Source organism: Mobula birostris, chromosome 5, assembly GCF_030028105.1.
Source record: "Mobula birostris isolate sMobBir1 chromosome 5, sMobBir1.hap1, whole genome shotgun sequence".
Lineage (NCBI taxonomy): Eukaryota > Metazoa > Chordata > Chondrichthyes > Myliobatiformes > Myliobatidae > Mobula > Mobula birostris.
Window position 1 is genome coordinate 83,101,361 of NC_092374.1, and position 21,637 is coordinate 83,122,997.

The window sequence follows — 21,637 nt, forward strand, 5'->3', positions numbered from 1 at the left end:
TTCTGTTGAGCAAACACTATTGGGGGGTGGGGGTGGGCAGCACTAGCTCCTGCCATGCCATGCCACCCCTGGTGGGGCACCCAAGCTCTGATACCTCTCAGGCAACACTGCGGCTTGAGACCTAGCTCTTGCATGTACAAGATAACAAGCACATATAGATAACAGTAAAAATACAACTGTGCAAAATATATAGTATGTAGTCCAGACCCTTCAGTCCATTGAAATCTTCGGTCGACCACAATAGAGCTTCTCTTCTGCCAGGTGGCAGCACCAACTCCAGCCAGGATGCTGTGCCACACCACCCCCGGTGGAGTGCACCAGCTCAGAATGCCTCTGTCCTGACAGCCTAATTCTGCTCCTGTATCTTGTGGTCTAAACTGGTCTGATTTTAGTTATTTCATATCCACCAACCTGGTAGAGTCTTAAATGTCCTCCGAAATTTTCTAGCAAGTTATTTCAAAGAAAATTAGTTTTGAGCACAAATGTTAGCTTTGGTCATAAAGGTAACATCCTATAAGTGAATGGCTATTTTAAACAAAAAGTCACAGGGAACCCAGTTTCCACAGTTGTTCTATATAGGTTGTAGGTCCTTTGCTTCCTTAAGTTTGCTATTAAATGACAAATGTTCCATGGGGTTGTCTGAAATTGAGTTTCTTGTTCAGCAAAAAATCACTTGGTTAAATTTAAAGCTCCACCTGCACTGTCACCACAAGGAAGATACAAGCTTGTAAGTTGTGCAAGTACCAGTTGCACTGGGGTTGCATGCCATGGCTTCACACACAGACCAATACAATATCATGTTGCTCAAATGCATAAAAATCCATATATAATCTATTCAGTATTGCTGCCTTTCACAATTTAGCATCGAGCGTTAAGTCACTGAAAAGTGATGCATTGGTCTCTTGGCTAACAAAGTATTAGGAGTTACTTTCTGTACAGTGCAGCCCCTTTGAAACAAAATCCAGCGAAGTCTCAATCAATCAAGATGACATAGTTGAGTCTAATTAATCAATATGAATCTCTGGTCGTTTTGTTGACATCAAATTACATGCCTGCCTTGATTTCTATCTGCAAAGGTTGAAGAACGCTCCAAAATGAACCGGCAAAACTCTCCTGGTGCCAAGCCTAAGATGGGGACCACGATATCTGATCCATCGCTGCAGTCACTCTCTGAATCCGTACCCAACAATTCCGCCCAGGCTTCACAGACGCCACCCATGCACCGGCCGGTGGAGCCCCAGGGAGCCCAGTCAAAGGTGGGTGATTGCCACAGCTGGCTTTTCACTGGTGCTTTCATGTTTGGAAAAACTACTGTAGGCCTGGATTATTTTACAGAAACACGCGGTTCACACACTGCAGTTTCAGATTTTCCTTCCACTCATCGGCAGTTACTGCTGGGTCTCCAAAATCACTGAAGCAAATTGAACACAAAACCACAGGTGCTGGGATCTGGAGCAGTAAATGAGCTGTTGGAAGAACTCAGCAAGTTGTGTGCATGTTCTCAAACCAAAACTTGCAGTTCCCTCTATAGATGCTGCCCGACTCATTGAGTTTCTACAGCACCGGGGTTCCCGACTTTTTTGTTTATGCCATAGACCCCCACCATTAAGTACAGGGTCCGTGCACCCAGGTTGGGATCCACTCCTATACAGCGCTTTTTTTTGCTTAACTGTACTGGTGTCAAACACGGTAACCATCTAGCATATGAATCATTAGCATTTCATGATATAGAACTGTTGGTTGTCCACTGAAGTTACAGAAACTCAGTTGTTCCACTGGCATTTCAAGCTCCACGTGACCCTCTTTCATCATCACCTATCCAAGTATTCCATGGTCCCTTGTATTTTTATCGTCTTCTCCTCGGGGCCTTAACTGTCAGTGGAGCAATCAGAATCAGATTTAATATCACTGGTGTATGTCATGAAATTTGCTGACTTTGTGGCAGCAGTACAATGTAATACATAATGGAGGAAAAATGTGAATTACAGTAAGTGTGTATGTATATATGTGTATTATATTTGTGTGTGTATGTGTGTGTACACAAACACGCACATGCAAACAATCAAAAGTTTGGGCACCCCAAGAGACTTGAGCTCTCAGATAACTTTTACCAAGGTCTCAGACCTTAATTAGCTTGTCAGGGTTATGGCTTGTTCACAGTCATCGTTAGGAAAGGTCAAGTGATGCAAATTTCAAAGCTTTATAAATACCCTGACTCCTCAAACCTTGTCCCAACAGTCAGCAGCCATGGGCTCCTCTAAGCAGCTGCCTAGCACTCTGAAAATTAAAATAAATGATGCCCACAAAGCAGGAGAAGGCTATAAGAAGATAGCAAAGCGTTTTCAGGTAGCAGTTTCCTCATTTCATAATGTAATTAAGAATGGCAGTTAACAGGAGCAGTGGAGGTCAAGTTGAGGTCTGGAAGACCAAGAAAACTTTCTGAGAGAACTGCTCGTAGGATTGCTAGAGAGGCAAATTAAAATCCCTGTTTGATTGCAAAAGACCTTCAGGAAGATTTAGCAGACTCTGGAGTGGTGGTGCACTGTTCCACTGTGCAGTGACACCTGCACAAATATGACCTTCATGGGAGAGTCATCAGAAGAAAACCTTTCCTGCATCCTCACCACAAAATTCAGTATCAGAAGTTTGCAAAGGACCATCTAAACAAGCCTGATGCATTTTGGAAACAAGACCTGTGGACTGATGAAGTTAAAATAGAACTTTTTGGCCGCAATGAGCAAAGGTATGTTTAGAGAAAAAAGGGTGCAGAATTTCATAAAAAGAACACCTCTCCAACTGTTAAGCACAGGGGTGGATCGATCATGCTTTGAGCTTGTGTTCCAGCCAGTGGCACAGGGAACATTTCACTGGTAGAGGGAAGAATGAATTCAATTAAATACCAGCAAATTCTGGAAGCAAACATCACACCGTCTGTAAAAAAAAAAAAAAGCTGAAGGTGAAAAGAGGGTGGCTTCTACAACAGAATAATGATCCTAAACACACCTCAAAATCCACAATGGACTACCTCAAGAGGCACAAACTGAAGGTTTTGCCATGGCCCTCACAGTCCCCTGACCTAAACATCATCAAGAATCTGTGGATAAACCTCAAAAGAGCAGTGCATGCAAGATGGCTCAAGAATCTGACAGAACTAGAAGCCTTTTGCAAGGAAGAATGGGCAAAAATCCCCCAAACAAGAGTTGAAAGACTCTTAGCTGGCTACAGAAAGCGTCTACAAGCTGTGATACTTGCCAAAGGGGGTGTTACTAAGTACTGACCATGCAGGGTGCCCAAACTTTTGCTTTGGGCCCTTTTTGTTTTTTGTTATTTTGAAACTGTAAAAGATGGAAATAAAGAAGTAATCTTGCTTAAAATATTAAAGAAATGTGTCATCTTTAACTTTATGCCTTTTGGAAATCAGGTCATCTTTTACTCATTTAGCTATTCACAGTAACAGAAATTTTGACCGGGGTGCCCAAACTTTTGCATGCCACTGTATATATAAATAATAAAATTTAAAAACACACATTTATAATAGTTATATTAAATGAGTAGTGTAAAAATAAAATGGTAGTGAGGTGGTGTTCATATGTTCAATGCCTATTCAGAAATCGGATGGCACAGGGGAAGAAGTTGTTCCTGAATCGTAGCCTCCTTTCTGATGGTAGCAATGAGAACAAGGAATAGCCTGGGTGTTGGAGGTCCTTAGTGATGTACACTGCCTTTTTGAGGCATAGCTTCTTGAAGATGTCCTGGATACAGAGGCTTGGGCTCATGATGGAGCAGACTAAATTTACAACTCTCTGCAGCATACTTCGATCCTGTGCAGTAGCACCCCCCCCCCCCCCACCGTACCAGATGGTGATGCAGCCAGTCAGAATGTTCTCCGTGGTACCTCTGTAGAATTTTTTCAGTGTTTTTGGAGACATACCAAACTCCCAATGAAATATATCCACTGTTGTGCCATCTTTGTAGGTGCATCTATATGTTGGGCCCAGGCCATTGGTGACCCTCCATCTCCATCATCCAAAGTAGATGGTCTGATTGGAGTTCATCAATGTTTCTGTAATCCACTGTACAGGGGATTGGCCTATACAGCTTCACAGAGCCCTGTTAGCCGGCTTTTCCACCTCTCACGACAGGGACATAGGATTGGACTTTGAGAGGCCGTGTGCCTTTATCTTCCCCGTAAATATCAGTGCTGTTCACTTCAGTTAATTATAGAAGCATTTTTTTACCCTCTCAGTATCTTGAGGTCTGGAAATTTCTTTCAAGCTTCTCTCTGCATCCCTTACTTTCCTTGGATTGAGCCTTATCACAAGGAGAAACATTGTTATATCCATCTTTATAAGAATCTCAAGTGGACCATTCTTTATCTTCTCTTTGCCGCTGAACAGGCACTGAGAAAAGTAGATCTTCACCCTGTCCAGAACCAGTCTGGGAAGTTCATGATTGATGCCACCATTTCCATGAAACCCTCAAGGTAAATATTAACTACATATGCTGTAGCAAAAGCTAAAATGCTGGAGGAACCCAATGGGTCAGGCAGCATCTGTGGAGGAAAATACAATCAATGTTCTAAATGGGCAAATTTCTACAGTTGTACAATGGAGAGCATTCTAACCGGTTGCATCACCGTCTTGTGGGGGGGGGGGGGGTGCTCAGTGCACAGGATCGTAATAAGCTGCAGAGAGTTGTGAACTGTTAGCATCCAGGACAGTTGTCTCCTACAGATGGCGTCGATCACGAAGGACCCCGTCATCTAGGACATGCCCCTTTCTCATTGTTACCATCAGGAGGTGGGTACCGGAGCCTGAAAGCACACACTCAAGAATAGCTTCTTCCCTTTTGCCATCAGATTTCTGAATGGACATGTGAACACTACCTTATTTTTTTCTCTTTTTGCACTATTTACTTAATTAACTTTTTTAATGGGTATCTGAGTTTGTGTGTGTGTGTGTATATATATATATACACACACACACACACACAAACACACACAAACACACACACACACGCACACACACACACACACACTTTATTATGTTTTACTTTGGACAGCTGATGCAAAGACAACAAGTTTCACGACATATGCCGGTGACATTAGATCTGACTCTGAACTCGAAAATCAGAGGAACAACAGGACTTGGGGGTAACATAGAAAATAGGTGCAGAAGTAGGCCATTCGGCCCTTTGAGCCTGCACCGCCATTCAGTATGATCATGGCTGATCATCCAAGTCAGAACCCTGTACCAGCCTTCGCTCCATACCCCCGATCCCTTTAGCCACAAGGGCCATATCTTAAATATAGCCAATATAGCCCTCTTAAATATAGCCAATGAACTGGCCTCAACTGTTTCCTGTGGCAGAGAATTCCACAGATTCACCACTCTCTGTGTGAAGAAGTTTTTCCTAATCTCAGTCCTAAAAGGCTTCCCCTTTGTCCTCAAACTGTGACCCCTCGTTCTGGACTTCCCCAACATCAGGAACAATCTTCCTGCAATCTAGCCTGTCCAATCCCTTTAGGATTTTATGCGTTTCAATAAGATCCCTCCTCAATCTTCTAAATTCCAACGAATATAAGCCTAGTCGATCCAGTCTTTCATCACATGAAAGTCCTGCCATCCCAGGAATCAATCTGGTGAACCTTCTTTGCACTCCCTCTATGGCAAGAATGTCTTTCCTCAGATTAGGGGACCAAAACTGTTTGTGCAGGGTTCCCTGAAGGTTAACTTGCAGGATGAGCCAGTAGCAAAGAAGGCAAATGCAACATTAGCATTCATTTCAAGAGAACTAGAATATAAAAGCAAGGATGCAGTGTTGGGGCTTTATGAGGTATTAGTCAACCCGCATTTGGAGAATTGTGACCAGTTTTGGACCCCACATCAAAGAAAAGATATGCTAGCCTTGGAGAGGATCCAGAGGAGGTTCACAAGAATTATCCCGCGAATGAAAGGGTTAATATATGAACCATGTTTGATAGAGTTTAGAAAACTGAGAGGGGATCTCACTGAAGAGTTTGTAAAGTCTCGATAGAATAGACATGGAGAGGATGTTTCCAATAGTGGGAGAGTTAGGACCAGAGGGCGTGGCCTCAGAATTGAAGGATATCCCTTTAGAACAGAAATGAGGAGGAATTCTTTAGCTAGAGGGTGGTGAATTAATTGTCACAAGCAGTTACAGAGGCCAAGTGACTGGGTCTATTTAAAACAGAGGTGGATGGATTCTTGAGTAGTCAAGGTGTCAAAGGTTATACAGAGAAGACAGGAGAATGGGGTTGTGAGGGATAATAAATCAACCATGATGAAATGATGGAGTAGATTCAATGAGCCAAATGGCCTAATTCTGCTCCTGTGTCTTACGGTCTTTCTTTTAGGTATTGTCAGTATTATAATGCCCTGAGGTGATCAATTAAACTTTAGCAAAGATTTAAGTGCAGACTTAAAATACTTTTCTTTCAGTTTCAAGTGGCACACCTTGTCGCGCTGAAACCATCTGTAGCCGTTCCGAGGTCCCAGTCACTGCAAGACCAACCAACCAAGAATGTTGCTGCCTTCCCAAGTCAGGAGCCAGCGCCAGTGAAGCGCGGCGAGATGCTGCGGCAGAACTCCGACCCCACCTCCGAGACCCCCGTGCTGCCTCCCCGTGCAAACAGAGATGACGCCGGGCCATGGGTGAAGATGTCTGATGAAGCACCACCAAAGGTAGTCACAGTTTCTAGAGCTTGTGTATTTGTTGTAGGAAATAGACTAACAGTAAAGTGTTTGTCTTTGCTGTCTTAATGTAATAAGATAGCAGGCCTGGATTGATCTGTGGGTGAGCTTGATCTTTTCCTCCCCCACCCACCCCCCTCCCACCAAGTGATCTTGGCCCGCCTTGAGTGTTAAACCTGCTATTCCAAGGTCCTTGTTTATTGTAATTTGAAATCTTTATTGTGCTTTCAATGGAAAAGGTGCCAAATTCAGATCTGCAGAATCGAAGTGATGCAGAAGTGATGTGGGTTACAAGTTTATTAATCTGCATAACATGCATTTTGCAAGCAGTTTCTGTAAACTCTGCAATATAACTTCCAGTATCACATAACAGAAGATGGTCACACAGAAGGTGCACCCTTTTCCGGTGGTTACAAAAGAGCAGCTTTGACAAGAGTGTAACCTCTAATGCATTTAGACACTTTTCAATAATAGTGGATGTAGGTATTTTCAATGACATTATTTAAAAATAGAATGTATGCGTTTACAGTGACGTGGATGTGACATCTATATATCATAGTTTATCAGCTTTTAACTGTCCCACTCTCCACCCGTTTCAACTCCCCTCACTAGAAGTGTCCATTTAATCTTGATCTCCACATTTATCAATTGCATGAGTATTTTGTTTGTGTCATTCACAATCAAATCATGCACTTGAGATCAGTAACAGTTTGGGCTTGTTAATTTAGTAAAGCATTTTGAGCGCAAGATTTCAAGGATACTGGAGGCTTATTTTTAAAACATCCACATGTGATCATCATTATGTGCTGTGATATATTACGTGGGTGATCATGGTCTTTCCATGACCATGATTATTCTTGACAAATTTTCCTGCAGAAGTGCTTTGCCATTGCCTTCTAGGCAGTGTCTTTATAAGACAGGTCACCCCAGCCTCAGGATACGTACCACCAGGTTCAAGAACAGTTACTACCCCACAACCATCAGGCTCTTGAACAGGGGTACAGGAGGCACCTTATAACATGACCACTAAGTATACCCACTTGCCCATCTATCCATTGATATGTTCCCACAACCAATGATCTCATTTTAAGGATTATTACATTATCTCGTATGCTACTTATTTATATTTGCATTTGCATAGTTTGTTGTCTTCTCTACTCTGGTCGATCTTTTATTGATCCTGCTATAGATTTGCTGATTATGCCCACAGGAAAAAGAATTTCAGGGTTATATATAGTGACATATGTGTACTTTGATAATAAAATTTACTTCCTACTTCAGAGATCATCTGCCTGGTGTCAGTGGTCACATAACTAGGACTTGTGAAATGCACCAGCTGCTCATACGACCATCCACCACCTGCTCCCATGGCTTCACGTGTCCCTGATCCAGGGGTGGGGGGGTGGCTAAGCAGGTGCTACACCTTGTCCAAGGGTGACCTGCAGGCTAGCAAAGCAAAGGAGCGCCTTACAGCATGGAGTCAGATCTCCACCCCACCCCTCGTGTGATTAGATAGTTTATAAATGGTAACCATTTATTTTCTTTGTAAGTTTACAAAGGTAAGAAATGATTTTCATTTATAACTACTCTATTTTGGTAGTTAGTACAATCTTAGCATGTAGTGTCGTAATATTTATTTGGAGATGCAGGGCAGTGTAGGCCTTTCCAGCCCTTCGATCCACGCCACCCCAGCAACCCCTGAGAAACCTGATTAACCCTAAGTTAATCACTGAATAATTTACAATGACCAGTAAACTTACCTGGTATGTCTTTGGACTGTGCGAGGAAACAGAAGCACCAGGAGAAAACCCACACGTTCCACGGGGACGATGTACAGAAAGGTGCCGAAATTGAACTCTGAACTCTGGAATGCCCAAAGCTGTAGTAGTGTCACTCCAATCACTATGATACCATGGCACCTATGAGTCAAAAATAAGCCTTTGTCACAGGGTCTTTCTGAACACTTCAAGTGTAGCATGGATAAGATAGGTTAAAAGCACATTACTCTGCAGCTTTACATAATCATATGCAGTTGCATCCTGTAGCAACTGTCACCCACCACACTAATTCAAACCCAAATTTTATAATATTTATTACTCAAAGGTAATGAGGGGGTGAATTTTTCTAAGATATACTCAGTGGTCATGTTATTAGTGTCTTCTGTACCTAATAAAGTGGCCACAGAGTATATCTCTGTGGTCTTCTGCTGCTGCAATCCATCCACTTCACGGATTGACATATTCTGCTTTCAGAAATGCTCTTCTGCACACTATTGTTGTAACATGTGGTTATTTAAGTTACTGTCACCTTCCTGTCAGCTTGAACTAGTCTGACCATTCTCCTCTGACTTGTCTCATTAACAAGGTGTTTTCACCCACAGAACTGCTGCTCACTGGATGTTTATTATTTTTCCACACCATTCTCTGTAAACTCTAGAGTAGGGGTTCCCAACCTGAGGTACCTCGCTTAACAGTAGGGGTCCATGGCATAAAAAAGGTTGGGACACCACCCCTCCCTTGAGACTGTTGTACATGAAAATCTCAGGAGATCAGTTTCTGAGATACGCAAACCACCCCATCTGGCACCAACAATCAGAGTTACTTGGATCACATTTCTTCCCCATTCTGAATCTCTTGACAAGACCTGCATGCTTGAATGCATTGAGTTGCTGCTATATGACTGGCTGATTAGACATTTACACTAATGAACAGGGGTGCAGGTGTTCCTAATAAAGTGGCCACTAAATGTCGATAGGGAAAAGATAGTTGAATAGTGGAGACACTGAATGATCTACAGTTATCACGAACAGCACAGAATTGGTGATGTTCATCCTAATAGCCTGGGGTGGATTAAAACTAAAACTTGAAGTTAAGGTTATATCCATTTAACTGTGTAACCTGTTTACTGACAGTACAAATCTCTTTAACAAGCGTCACCGTCAAAGCCAGCACCTTCACCTGCGAGCCAATAGCTTTAGATTGAAGTATCATCCACAGTTGACTTTAAATCCACTTATACTCTAATTGCAAACTGGGGGAAGGTTAAATTTAATCAGATGAGATATTAAACCAAGGCTTCAAATTACTTGTTCCCAAATATGCTATTTAAATGACTGTATAATTCATTTCCATATTTTAGTTTATAGGATGTAAATGTCACATAACCATTATTTGTTAGCCACCTCTAAGGGTTACACGGCAGCATAGTGTTTAGCACAACGCTATACAGTACAGGCGACCCCAGGTTCAATTCCCACTGCTACTTGTAAAGAGTTTGTACGTTCTCCCTGTGGGTTTCCTCCCACAGTCCAAAGACATACCAGTTGGTAGGTTAATTGGTCATTGTAAATTGTCCCATGATTAGGCTAGGATTAAATCAGGATTGCTGGGCAGCATGACTCAAAGGGCCAGAAAGGTCTACTCCATGCGGTATCTCAATAAAATAAAATGAAAAATACAATTTCTTCTGAACTGAGGAAGAGGTTAGGAGCTAACCACAGGGAAGGGTGTGGAGTCACAAAAAGACCCAACCAGGATGGCAGATTTTTAGCCCCGAAGGACATTAATGAACCAGCTTTTTGTACTGGATTTGTTAAATTACTCTGGGTGGCAAAATGGAGATGCCTCTCTAACAGAGGAGGTGTGAGGTGCTCCTTCCCTCTGTCAGCATGTCACCCTTAGGCGAGGTGTAGCACCTGCTTAACCTCCCTCCTCTATCGGAGTCACATGAAGCCATGGGAACAGGTGGTGGATGCTTGTACGAGCAGCTGGTGCATATCACAAGACCTGGTTATGTGACCACTGATACTAGGTCAACAATCTCTGAAGATTATCGATAATGGCTGGGGTCACCCGTCTTGTAAAGACACTGCCCAGAAGGCAATGGCAAACCATTTCTGTGGAAAAAATTGGCAAGAACAATCATGGTGGTGAAGACCATGATCACCCACATCATATGACATGGCACATAATTTATGATTGTAGTGAATTACTGAAGATTTAAATTCCTTTTATGGCCAAGATGGGATTCACTCTCATCTGTAGAACAATGGTCCAGGCCTCTGGATGCTAATCTGGTCCCTAGTTGCCCTTGGGAATTTTGCCCCTGAGCTGACTTCTTGAACTGTTACAGTCCTTGAGGTGTGGGTACGCCTTGAGGGCGCGGGTTCCACGGTTTAGACCCAGTGACAGTGATGAAGGAGTTTGTTTATTTATTTATTTATTTATTGTGTTACAGTGCAGAATAGGCCCTTCCAGCCCTTTGATCAACACCGCCCTGCAATCCCTAAATTAATCTGAGCCTAATCACGGGGCAATTTACAATGACCAATCAACCTACCAGCCAGTACGTCTTTGGACTGTGAGGGGAAACTGAAGCACCTGGAAAAAAAAACAGTCACGGGGAGAATGTACAAACTCCTTCCAGGCACTGGCGGGAATTGAACCCAGGTCGCTGGGACTATAATGTGTTGTGCTAACCACAATGTACATGGTAACCACCTGTACAATTGTATATTGTACAAATTACAGTCTGCCTTTAGTAAAGTAAAATATCCCAAAGTGCTTAATTCTTATTAGCCGGATTTTGACAGCAGTAGATACAGTCCAGTCTATCACAGGCAAAGCCCTCCCCACCATTGAGTACATTACAAGAAGCAGTGTCCATCATCAGGTTCCCCCCACCTCCAGGCCATGCTCTCTTCTTGCTCCTACCATGGGGTAGGAGGTACAGGAGTGTTAGGTCCCACACCACCAGATTCAGGAACAACCATCAGGCCCCTGAACCAGCATAGATAACTTCACTCGCTCCATGGTAAACTGATTCCACAAACTACAGACTCACTTTCAAGAACTCTACAACTCATGTTTTCAGTATTATTTATTTACTAATATATTTATTTGTTTTTAGTTATGGTTTGTCGTCTTTTGCCCATTGTTTTTTTGCCAGTCTTTGTTTTTCATTGAATCTATTGTTTTTCTTTATTGATACTGCCCTCACCCACATCTCCTTCATTTCCCAAATATCTGTGCTCACCCCATCTTCCCGCTGCCTTAACAGGGATAGAGTCACTCTTTTCCTCACCATGAGCCTCCGCATCCAACACCATTCTCAAAGATGCAATGTACATTTGTTATTGAAGTATATATACAGAATACAACTCTGAGATTCATCCTCTCTCAGGCAGCCATGAATCAAAGAAATACTATGGAACCCGTTCAAAGAAAACACCAAACACCCAACACGTGGAAAAAAAACTCAGCGCATGGAATATTAGCATCAAACCAGGAGTCTAGTATTCCATTTAGTTCAGTTCAGCTCTGTGCCTTTAGCTGACTGCAGGCTGCAAAGCCAGTCTTCACCAAAGCGCCCTATTCTGCATCGATCACCCTGAGCAAACTGCTCAAAGGCAGCAAAAAAAAGTAGCCAGGATACAGAAACACATGTAACATGAACCTCAAAGTCCCCTAAACCAAGTCCATAGCCATCAATCCTTATAACGTGGATCCCGGGACTCCTGCACTTTCCTCTGACAGCAGTTAGCGAGGAGAGGAAGACCAGGCAAACGCAGGCAGGTAGCACTGAGCCCCCGCCTGTCCTCTGCTCTCACCCTCGTCACTGTCAACTATGCCTGGCACATCAATCGGAGAGAGACAGTGAAATTGATCAAGAGCTCGCACCCTGCTCCCAGACTTGCTGTCCTCCCTCGGAGACAGCAAAGTGCCAGATTGCTCAGTCAGCCCAAAAACACACCATCAAAATGTTCCAAATGCACCCAGATTAGTAGTAGAATCATATTTGAAAGAAGTAATAGTAAAAAAAATAGTTTTATGAACTATCAACAGGATGTTACATTAGTCACATTCGCTGGCACCATCTCTGCAGCATCCAGCATCTACAACTAAACATATTTTTACCCCTTCCCACTCTGCCTTCTACAAGGATTGTTCCCTCCATGATCCCCTTAACCATTCATCCCTCCCCCACTAATCTCCCTCCTGGTACAATTCCCTGGAAGTGACACATATGCTACACTTGCCCATTTATCTCCTCCCTCACCTCCATTCAGGGTCCCAAATAGTCCTTCCAGGTGAAGCATTACTTCACCTGCAAATCTGTTGGGGTCATCTATTGTATCCGGTGCTCCCAATTCAGCCTTCTCTACCTTGGTGAGACACAACTTAAATTTGGGGACCAATTTGTCACGCACCAGCATTCTAACCATCAGAAGTGGAATTTCTCAGTGGCCAACCATTTTAATTCCTGTCCTCAATTCTGCTTCAACATGTCAGTCCATGGCCTCTTTTGCCACGGAGGCCACTCTCCAGGTAGATGAGCAACACCACATATTCCGTCTAGGTAGCCTCCAACCAATGGCATGAACATTGATTTCTTCTGGTTAAAAAACAAAATCTCTCTTCCTCTGTTCTTCTGTTCCCCACTCTGGCCTCTTACCTCTTCTCACCTGCTAATCACCTACCCCTGCATCTCCGCCCCCTCCTTCTCTTTTCCCATGGTTCACTCTCCTCTCCTATCCGATCCTTCCTTCTCCAGCCCTTTATCTTTCCCACCCACCTGGTTCCAGCTAACCTCCTCTTCCCCCCCCCCACCTTTTATTCTGATGTTTACCCTCTTCCTTTCCAGTCCTGAAGAAGGGTCTCAGTCCAGAACTTTAGTTTATTAAATTTTTTTTAAAAGATGATTAATAAGGGTGTCATAATGACATGGAGAATTCAGGAGTGGATTAAGAAGGATAACAAGTCAGCCATGTTGGAATGGCGGAACAGACCGAATGGGCTGAAAAGCCTAATTCTGCTCCTGGAGGAGGAGAGGGAGAAGGAATTTCATAGTCTGGTGTTGAGATGTCTCACTGGTTAAAGGGAAGAGGGAAATCTTGGAACTCCAAGCAAACCGGAGAATGTTACTGAGATAGAGAATTTTTTTTTTGTATTTTTAGTAGCTGAAATAACAGCAGCAAAAAAAACCTGATTATCTTTTACGCCAATGAAAGTAGCAAATTTTTGCTGCTAAGTTTCCCAAGGTAAGTCACTGCACTTCAGAAACATTGGTTGCATGTAAACTCCTTTGAATCCATTCCTGGAGATGAAATCTTGTGGTGTATTAATAGATCTAAAATTTGTCCATAAGCACAACTGCCAAAAGCAATAACAGTATGTATTTGATTTTCTCTTCCAAAGCTGCTGTGAAGACTTCAGTAACAGCTGAATATTACACTCATTACCACGCAGTTTGCATTGCGTAATTAATTGATTACTGAGCTCAAACCTGAATCAAATCACAACCGTGTTATTTGACCTTTAAATGTGCAACAGACTGGCAGATAATAACACAAGGCTGGGCTATGCCATTCTGTAAATGCCCTGCAAAATCAAAGTCATAGTTGTCCTGCAGAGAAAGATAAATCCACCAAAGCAAGACCTTTATTGAAAATATCACATCCTTAAATGCGAAGTTCAAAGTAAATTTAGTATCCGTAAGTACATTTACTAGTCTGAGATTTTTTTTTTTGAGATACAGCATTGAATATGTCCTTCCAGCCCTTCAAGCCACGCAGCCTAGCAGTCCCCCTGTTTAGTCCTAGCCTAATCACAAAACAATTTACAATGACCGGTATGTTTTTTGGACTGTGCTGTGGGTGGAAACTGTAGGAAGCCCACGAGATTACAGGGTGAACGTACAAACATTGTACAAATTCCTTACAGGCAGCGGCAGGAATTGGGTCGCCTGTACCATAAAGCATTGTGCTTACCACTATACTGCAGTGCATTTTCTTGCGGGCATTGACAGCAGATACAAAGAAACACAATAGAATCTATGAAAAACTACAAAGACGGACAAACAACCATTGTGCAAAAGGGGAAAAACTGTGCAAATGTAAAAAGAAAAACAAAATAATAACATTGAGAACGAGTTGTAGAGTCTTGACCTGCTTAATACATAGAAATATTGTTGGAATATTGCATTGAATAGTTTTTATTTAATTTTGATTTAAGGTTCCTCAAAGAACGACCTCCATAGCCACAGCTCTAAACAGCAGTAGTGTCCTGCTAAATCGTCCAGGGCAGGCGCCACGTGCAAGGTAATATTAATAACTCAGCTCTCAGTACTATTTCTGTCCTTTCAAGGTTTTGTAGGTGGACACAATGTTTTATGCCCAGGTGGTAAATCAAAACAAGAGTTGGTGAGAGTGATGAGCAGCAACCTTAAAATAAAGGTTTCCAGGCCACTTGAAAATAAATTGTAATGTGGGTAAAAATTCCAGGTTCAATTGGTAAAAGCAGACACATTCACAGTCTGGTATCTAGATGACTCAGTGATGGTGAAAGGAAAGAGGACACCTGAGAAAGTTACTGAGATGGAGAATATCTGACACATTACTGACTGTAAGCCAATAAGTCATTGTACCTCCAGCGCACAAGAGGGACTACAGATGCTGAAAATCTTAAGTAACACAATGTGTTGGAGGAGCTCAGCAGGTCAGGCAGCATCTGTGGATGGGAATAAGCAGTCAACGTTTCGGGCTGAGACCTTTCATGACGAAAGATCTCTGCTCGAAATGTCGACTATTTATTCCTATCCATAGATGCTGCCTGACTTGATAAGCTCCTCACACATTGTGGGCATGAATTCTATTGTTCCAACACGGTGACAGGCCCTTCCAGTTCAACAAGCCCATATCTTCCAATTACACCCATGTGACTAATTAAACCTACTAGCCTGTACTGCTTTAGAATGTGGGAAGAAACCACATGATCATGGGGAGAAGGTATAAACTCCTTCCAGCAATAGAATTGAACTTGTCACTGGCGCTGTAACAATGCTACATTAATCGCTGTGCCACCCCTAATAACCAATTCTTTAATATGATTCCAGAAGTGTTTCTGTCAGAGCACAAGTGCAGTTAAATCTATCTCAATGCTCAAACATCAAAAGCTATTCTGCTAGCTTGTGCAGTATCCTGTTGTGCGTGTCCTGAGCAATTTGATTTCATCCTCCCTTTGAAGCGATGCAGCTCTCCTCCACAGACGGTATCTTGTTTTACGGCGGTTGGCAAAAGAGAGTGAGACCCCGTTAACAGAAGGGAGCTAACAATGTCTCAGACCTGACTTGGATTGGGAGAATTGTCCCTGGTCTTCTGGATAAAGGAATTGAGTAATGTAGAGTGTGTTACTTGTGACTGGTTCCACAGTTCTCTGCAACTGCGGTACTGGTTCATTATTATCATGTGTGCCAAAATGCAATGAAAATCTTGTCTTGCAAACCGCCATGGACGATGCCAAGCCCAGCTGTGAAAGGACGAGTGCTGGGCATGGGACTAGCAACCCCCATCCCGTGAAAAACCGAGAGCTACAGAAACACCAACAGAATTCATCTCTCAGAGAGGAAGGATCTTCACCTAGAATCAGAATCAGGTTTAATAACACCAGCATTTAAATAAGTAGGTGTTCATGGGTTCAATGTCCATTCAGTAATCAGATGTCAGAGGGGAAGAAGCTGTTCTTGAATCGTTGAGTGTGCGCCTTCGCGCTCCTGTACCTGCTTCCTGCTGGTAACAATGAGAAGAGGGCATGACTTTGGTGATGGGGGTCCTTAATGATGGACACTTTTTTTGAGGCATCACTCCTCCAAAATGTCCTCAGTACTATGGAGGCTAGTACCCATGATGAGGCTGAGTTTACAACTCTGTGTAGCTTACTTCAGTCCTATGCAGTAGCCCCCCACCCCCACCCCAAACCAGACAGCGATGCAGTCAGTCAGAATGCTCTCCACAGTACATTTGTCAACATTTTCAAGTGTTTTAGGTGACAAACCAAATCTCCTTAAACTCCTAATGAAATATATCTACAGTCGTGCCTTTGTAGCTGCATCAATACGTTGGGTCCAGGTTAGACGTAAGATGAGCTGCACCTGGGGACCACTTGAAAGACTGACCCTGGACAAAGGACTCTGGCTGGCTGTCTATGCCCCAGTAGGGGTCATCTGTTTAAGAAGAATAATACTGGTTATGCAGATCCAACCATTGCACAGTGCATTGAGTCAGAATAAGGCAAAACAACACAAAAAATGTAAAAGCAACTGAAAAAGTGCAGTACAAATAAATGCTAAAGTGCAAGGCCATAAGCAGATATTTGCTGTCTTGAGGGCTAATCTGTCCTCTCAGATGATATGGCTATCTTATCAGTGGAGTTTTCTCCAGTTTACTACTCATTCCTGAACAAATGTAACGATAAAGGGCAGACAATCCGGTCCTTTATTTTCTTCTGTAAGGAGCACTAATTCATTAAGATTCAAGGGATTGTTTAATGTTATTTCCTGTGCACAAGTGATTCAAAGATTCAAAGTATATTTATTATCGAGGTACAACCCTGAGATTCGTCTTCCCACAGGCAGCCACGAAACAAAGAAACACCATGGAATCCGTTCAAAGGAAACATCAAACATCCAGTGCTTGAAGAAAAGAAGAAGTCATGCAAATGACAAAAAATGTACAATAATACACACAATATAAAGCATCAAACCAAAGAGTCCTTAAAACCATATAAGAATGTTCAACTTAGTTCAGTTCAATTTAGCACTGTTGATGGCTGGCTGCAGAGCAGGTCTGCCCTGATAGAAAATCACTCAAAATAGGAATAAAAATTGAAATAACCAGAAACACATGTAACGTGAACTGCAGAGTCTTCTTTTAAGAAAAAAACAAGTGGACCCATGACTCCTGCACCTTCCTCCGGCAGCAGGGAGTGAGAGGGAGACCAGTCAAATGCAGGCAAATGGCACTGAACACCTGCTCGCCTTCCACTCATCCTTGTTGATTTCAATCTTGTAAAGTGTAAAGGAGAACAAAATAATTGTTACTCCAGATCTGATGCAACTCAAAACAACACAAAAGATAAAGAGCATATTAATGATTTAAAAAAAATACAAATCCATAAAAAATAAGATAGCTTATGACATTGATTGAATATCCATGAAGTGACGGTAGGCTGTAAATAAGGTGACTCACTGGAAATAATAAAGTAGTGATGGAGTTAGTGGGTGGAAGTGTTGATCAACCTTGCTCCTTAGGAAAAGTAACTGTTGTTTGTCTCAAATGGTTCTGGTATGGATGCTACGTAGCCTCCTCCCTGAACATACAGTCTATGAGCAGGGTGGGTGGAATCCTTCATGATGTTACTAGCCCCTTTCAAGCACCTTTCTGAATAAACACAAATTTTGCCAATGCTGGAAATCCAAAGTAACATTCACAAATTGCTGGAAGAAATCAGCAGGTCAAGCAGCATCTATAGAAATTAATAAACAGTCAACAGTTTCAGGCTGAGACCCTTCTACAGTCAACATTTTGGGCCAAGACCCTGCTTCAGTCCTGAAGAAGAGTCTTGGCCTGAAACGTCAACTGTTTATTCATTTCTATAGATGCTGCCTGATCTGCTGAGTTCCTCCAGCAGTTTGTGTGTGTTACCTTTCTGTATATATGTCCTTGATGTTTCCCTACATTATATCAGTTGTACTTAAATAAAGTACTTGATTAATCATCAAGTGAATTGGATCATGTCATGCTTGTGCAAGACTTCTTTTTTCATTTCTCTCTTCCTCATTCTTTACTCCATTTATCAAATGGGAGGTTGATTTTATTATGTAGGAGGGTGAACTGGTTTCCTGTCTGGCTGAAGTTAATGTAAAATTTATTCCACGTCTTGGGAAAGCATGGTATGGTCAGTACTTACTACCTGGCAGGTTTCCTGCTGGGTAGTTTATGCCATTAACCTTTTAAGAACCTGAAATGTTCAATCAGTTGTGTAAGACCATGGGATTTCTTTATCACTGACTTGCTGAACTTGATCTGGTTTCAGCAATCCAGACTTGCGTAGGATTGAGCCGGGTTGGGAAAGAGCAGAGAGCCTCCCACAGATTGGCCCCCATCGAGTTCTTGGGACTGGTTCAATGGAGCGCAACAGGATCACAAGTAAGTTGGCTAGTTTGAAGTACTGAACGAGACACAGCAAATTCAGAAAGCAAGACACACAAAATGCTGGAGGTACTCAGCAGATCAGGCAGCATCTACGGAAATGAATAAGCAATTGATGTTTTGGGCCGAGGCTCTTCTTCAGGATTGGAAAAGAAGGGGAAAATGTCAGAATAAAAGTGTGGGGGGGGCGGAGGGGGGAGGAGGGAGGGAGATAGCTAGGATGTGATGGGTGAAGACAGGTGGGTAGGAAAGGTAGAGAGATGGAGAAGGAAATCTTTTACTCTTAAAGTTATCCCCCAGTGAGAGAAAAAATTTAGATGAAATTATAATTTTAGTGGAAATTTCTTGAGTTGAATGCAAAGGATTTGTGATTTGGATCAATGGTGCCCAAAACATGCTAGACCCTGTACTGAAGCCTCCTTGTCATATGGTTTGGAAGCTTGTGTGTCTCAGTGATCCCAAAGAGTTATGTTATCTGGAGTCAGGGCTTTATGCTTTGTCTCTTCGTAGACAGGTCAAAGAGTAGAGGATAGACAAGAGTGATCCACTGGTCCTCCAGGTTTGGGGGGAGGAGGGGTGTTCAGCTAACATTTCTGACTGGTAAAACAAAATTGTCAAAGAGACAGCAATGAAGAGTCCTCCTACATCTGAGTGTGATAATATTCCTGAGTCTCCACCCGGGACGCATGACTGACTGTAGTGATAATTGAGAGGAAGCTACTCTCATGATGAAGTCCTGAACACCACCAGAGATGGAGGACTGTTTATTGCTGTCCTAAACGCCAGCAGCATAACAGGCAACCTGCACTAAAGGAGATCTGACAAATTTGAAGACATTCTGTGTAAAAATTTGGTTTTCATTTTCTGATCATTTAATACAAAATCAAAGTTTCTACTTTGATTGTTCGTGTATTAATTTAAATTTTCAGGATTGCACAAAATTAGGGTGATGCAGTGGATGATATAGCAGGGTTAGAAGACTTTCCACCATGTTGGCATTTTTAACTATAGGGAACATCCTCTCCACATCCATTCTTTCTCGGCCTTTCAAGATTCAATAGGTTTCAATTCCCCTTATAAACTCCAGTAAGTATAGGCCCAGAGCCATCAAATGCAAATACCACTGGTTCATTTAAGGACCACAAGGGAGATAAATATATTGGTATGCTGATGGGTTTTAATGAGGAGACTTCCATGCAGTTCAAATACTAGCCTGTAATAGTGTCAAATGATCTTTTTTCTATGCAGTATTCTTGATGACTACACTTGTAACAGTAGCTGGGTGTGAAGTACGAAGTACTGAAAGACATGATCTTTTCTTAACTTTGGTATCAAATATCAATGTTTTTCCATTGCATAACCTTTTTTATGGGCTAGAACTTTTATTTGGATCAAGCAGAGGCATTCAGCTGAAGGGACAATTAGTTACCAGGAGCGGGTGGTGGTGGGATGAGAGCAGAAGTTTTAAACTCAGTTGGATGAGGAGCCAGGGATTATTGTGTGAGGCATGGACTTGACTATGCTTTTCCTTAGTGGGGCTTTGTTGAAGTTTGCAGCTATTAATTTAGTACCTATTCCTGCTCTCAACCCTTCCCACAACACAGCTTCCTCTCAGCCTGAAGGATCACTGGTCCTTTCGCAGGATGTCATCCGGGTGAAACCAGAGGAGATACGAACTACCTCACGACCCAGCAGACCTGCAGTAAGTGTGAACGTGATTGTTGAAATAATACATCATTTAATGTAATCATGTAATGTTTTACAGTACAGTGGCCATGAAAGACTAAAATTTAAGATATCCAAAAGAAAAGCTAAAGATTTTGAAACTATATGTAGAATGAAACAGGAATAATACTTCAGATTGAAGATTCTCCATCAGAACTGGGAAAGGAAAGATGTCTTTTGCAGAGGAAAAAGAGGGGGATAAAAGTAGTGAGTTCAATGTCAGATGGCAGAAGGGAAGAAGCTGTTCCTGAGTCATTGAATGTGTGACTCCAGGCTTCTGTACCCCCTTCCTGATGCTAGCAATGAGAAGAGGCATTTCCTGGGTGATGGTAGTGCTTAACAATGGATTTGGCCTTTTTGAGGCTCCACTCCTTGAACATATCCCATGCTAGGTGAGGTTAGTGCCCATGATGGAGCTGAAAGTTTGCAGCTTTCTGCAGCCTATTTTGATTTTGTGCAGTGGCACATATTGAATATCTATGATGAGGTGAGACCAAATTGGTTAATGTAGCAGTTAGAAGCAGGTATTGGATCTGTAACAGCGGTGTGTTGCTAATAACAAGGCGGCGGGACATCCCACCAGGTTAGGCTGTACTGGTTGGGAAATAGAGCCAGGCCAACTAATAATGAATAGATTAAGGTTAGAGGGCACACCTGACTAGTGCAACTTTTCCTCTGATATGATTCAGTCTAGAGTTGTATGCTTGAGTCCTCGGAAGGAACTTTGAATCTGCCAGCGCCTGGCTCGAAGTGAGAAACCTACCCTTTAATCCATAGGTGGCAATTTACAAGATAGGGAACTGAGATGGGTTTTCGGATGAATGCAAGTTATAACCTAACCTATCTGATACAAATACACTCAGTGCCCACTTTATTAGGTACACCTGTATACCTTCTTAATGCAAATATCTAATCAATCGTGGCAGCAACTCAATGCTGACATTGACTGTGGAATGATTGTTGGTGCCAGACAAGATGGTATGAGTTTTTCAGAAACTACTGATCTTCTGTGATTTTCACACACAGCAGCCTCTAGAGTTTACAGAGAATGGTGCAAAAAAAAAAAAAAATCCAGTATGTGGCAGTTCTGTGGACGAAAACACCTTGTTAATGAGAGGGGTCAGAGGCAAATGGAAAGACTGGTTCAAAATTAAATAACCACACATTACAATATTGGTATGCAAACGAGATTCTCTGAACCCTGAAGTGGATG

The 21,637-nt window shown here is 42.4% G+C and overlaps 1 protein-coding gene across 1 annotated transcript in view; it reads left to right on the forward strand.

Annotated features, from left to right (window-relative positions):
* LOC140197807 (misshapen-like kinase 1) overlaps positions 1-21,637 on the forward strand; it is a 352,270-nt gene that overhangs the window by 266,823 nt on the left and 63,810 nt on the right. The window contains exons 15-19 of the mRNA XM_072258270.1: positions 1,077-1,256; positions 6,462-6,704; positions 14,726-14,811; positions 18,584-18,696; positions 20,304-20,401. Of these exons, the coding sequence (XP_072114371.1) occupies positions 1,077-1,256; positions 6,462-6,704; positions 14,726-14,811; positions 18,584-18,696; positions 20,304-20,401 (720 nt within the window). The remainder of the gene's footprint in view (positions 1-1,076; positions 1,257-6,461; positions 6,705-14,725; positions 14,812-18,583; positions 18,697-20,303; positions 20,402-21,637) is intronic.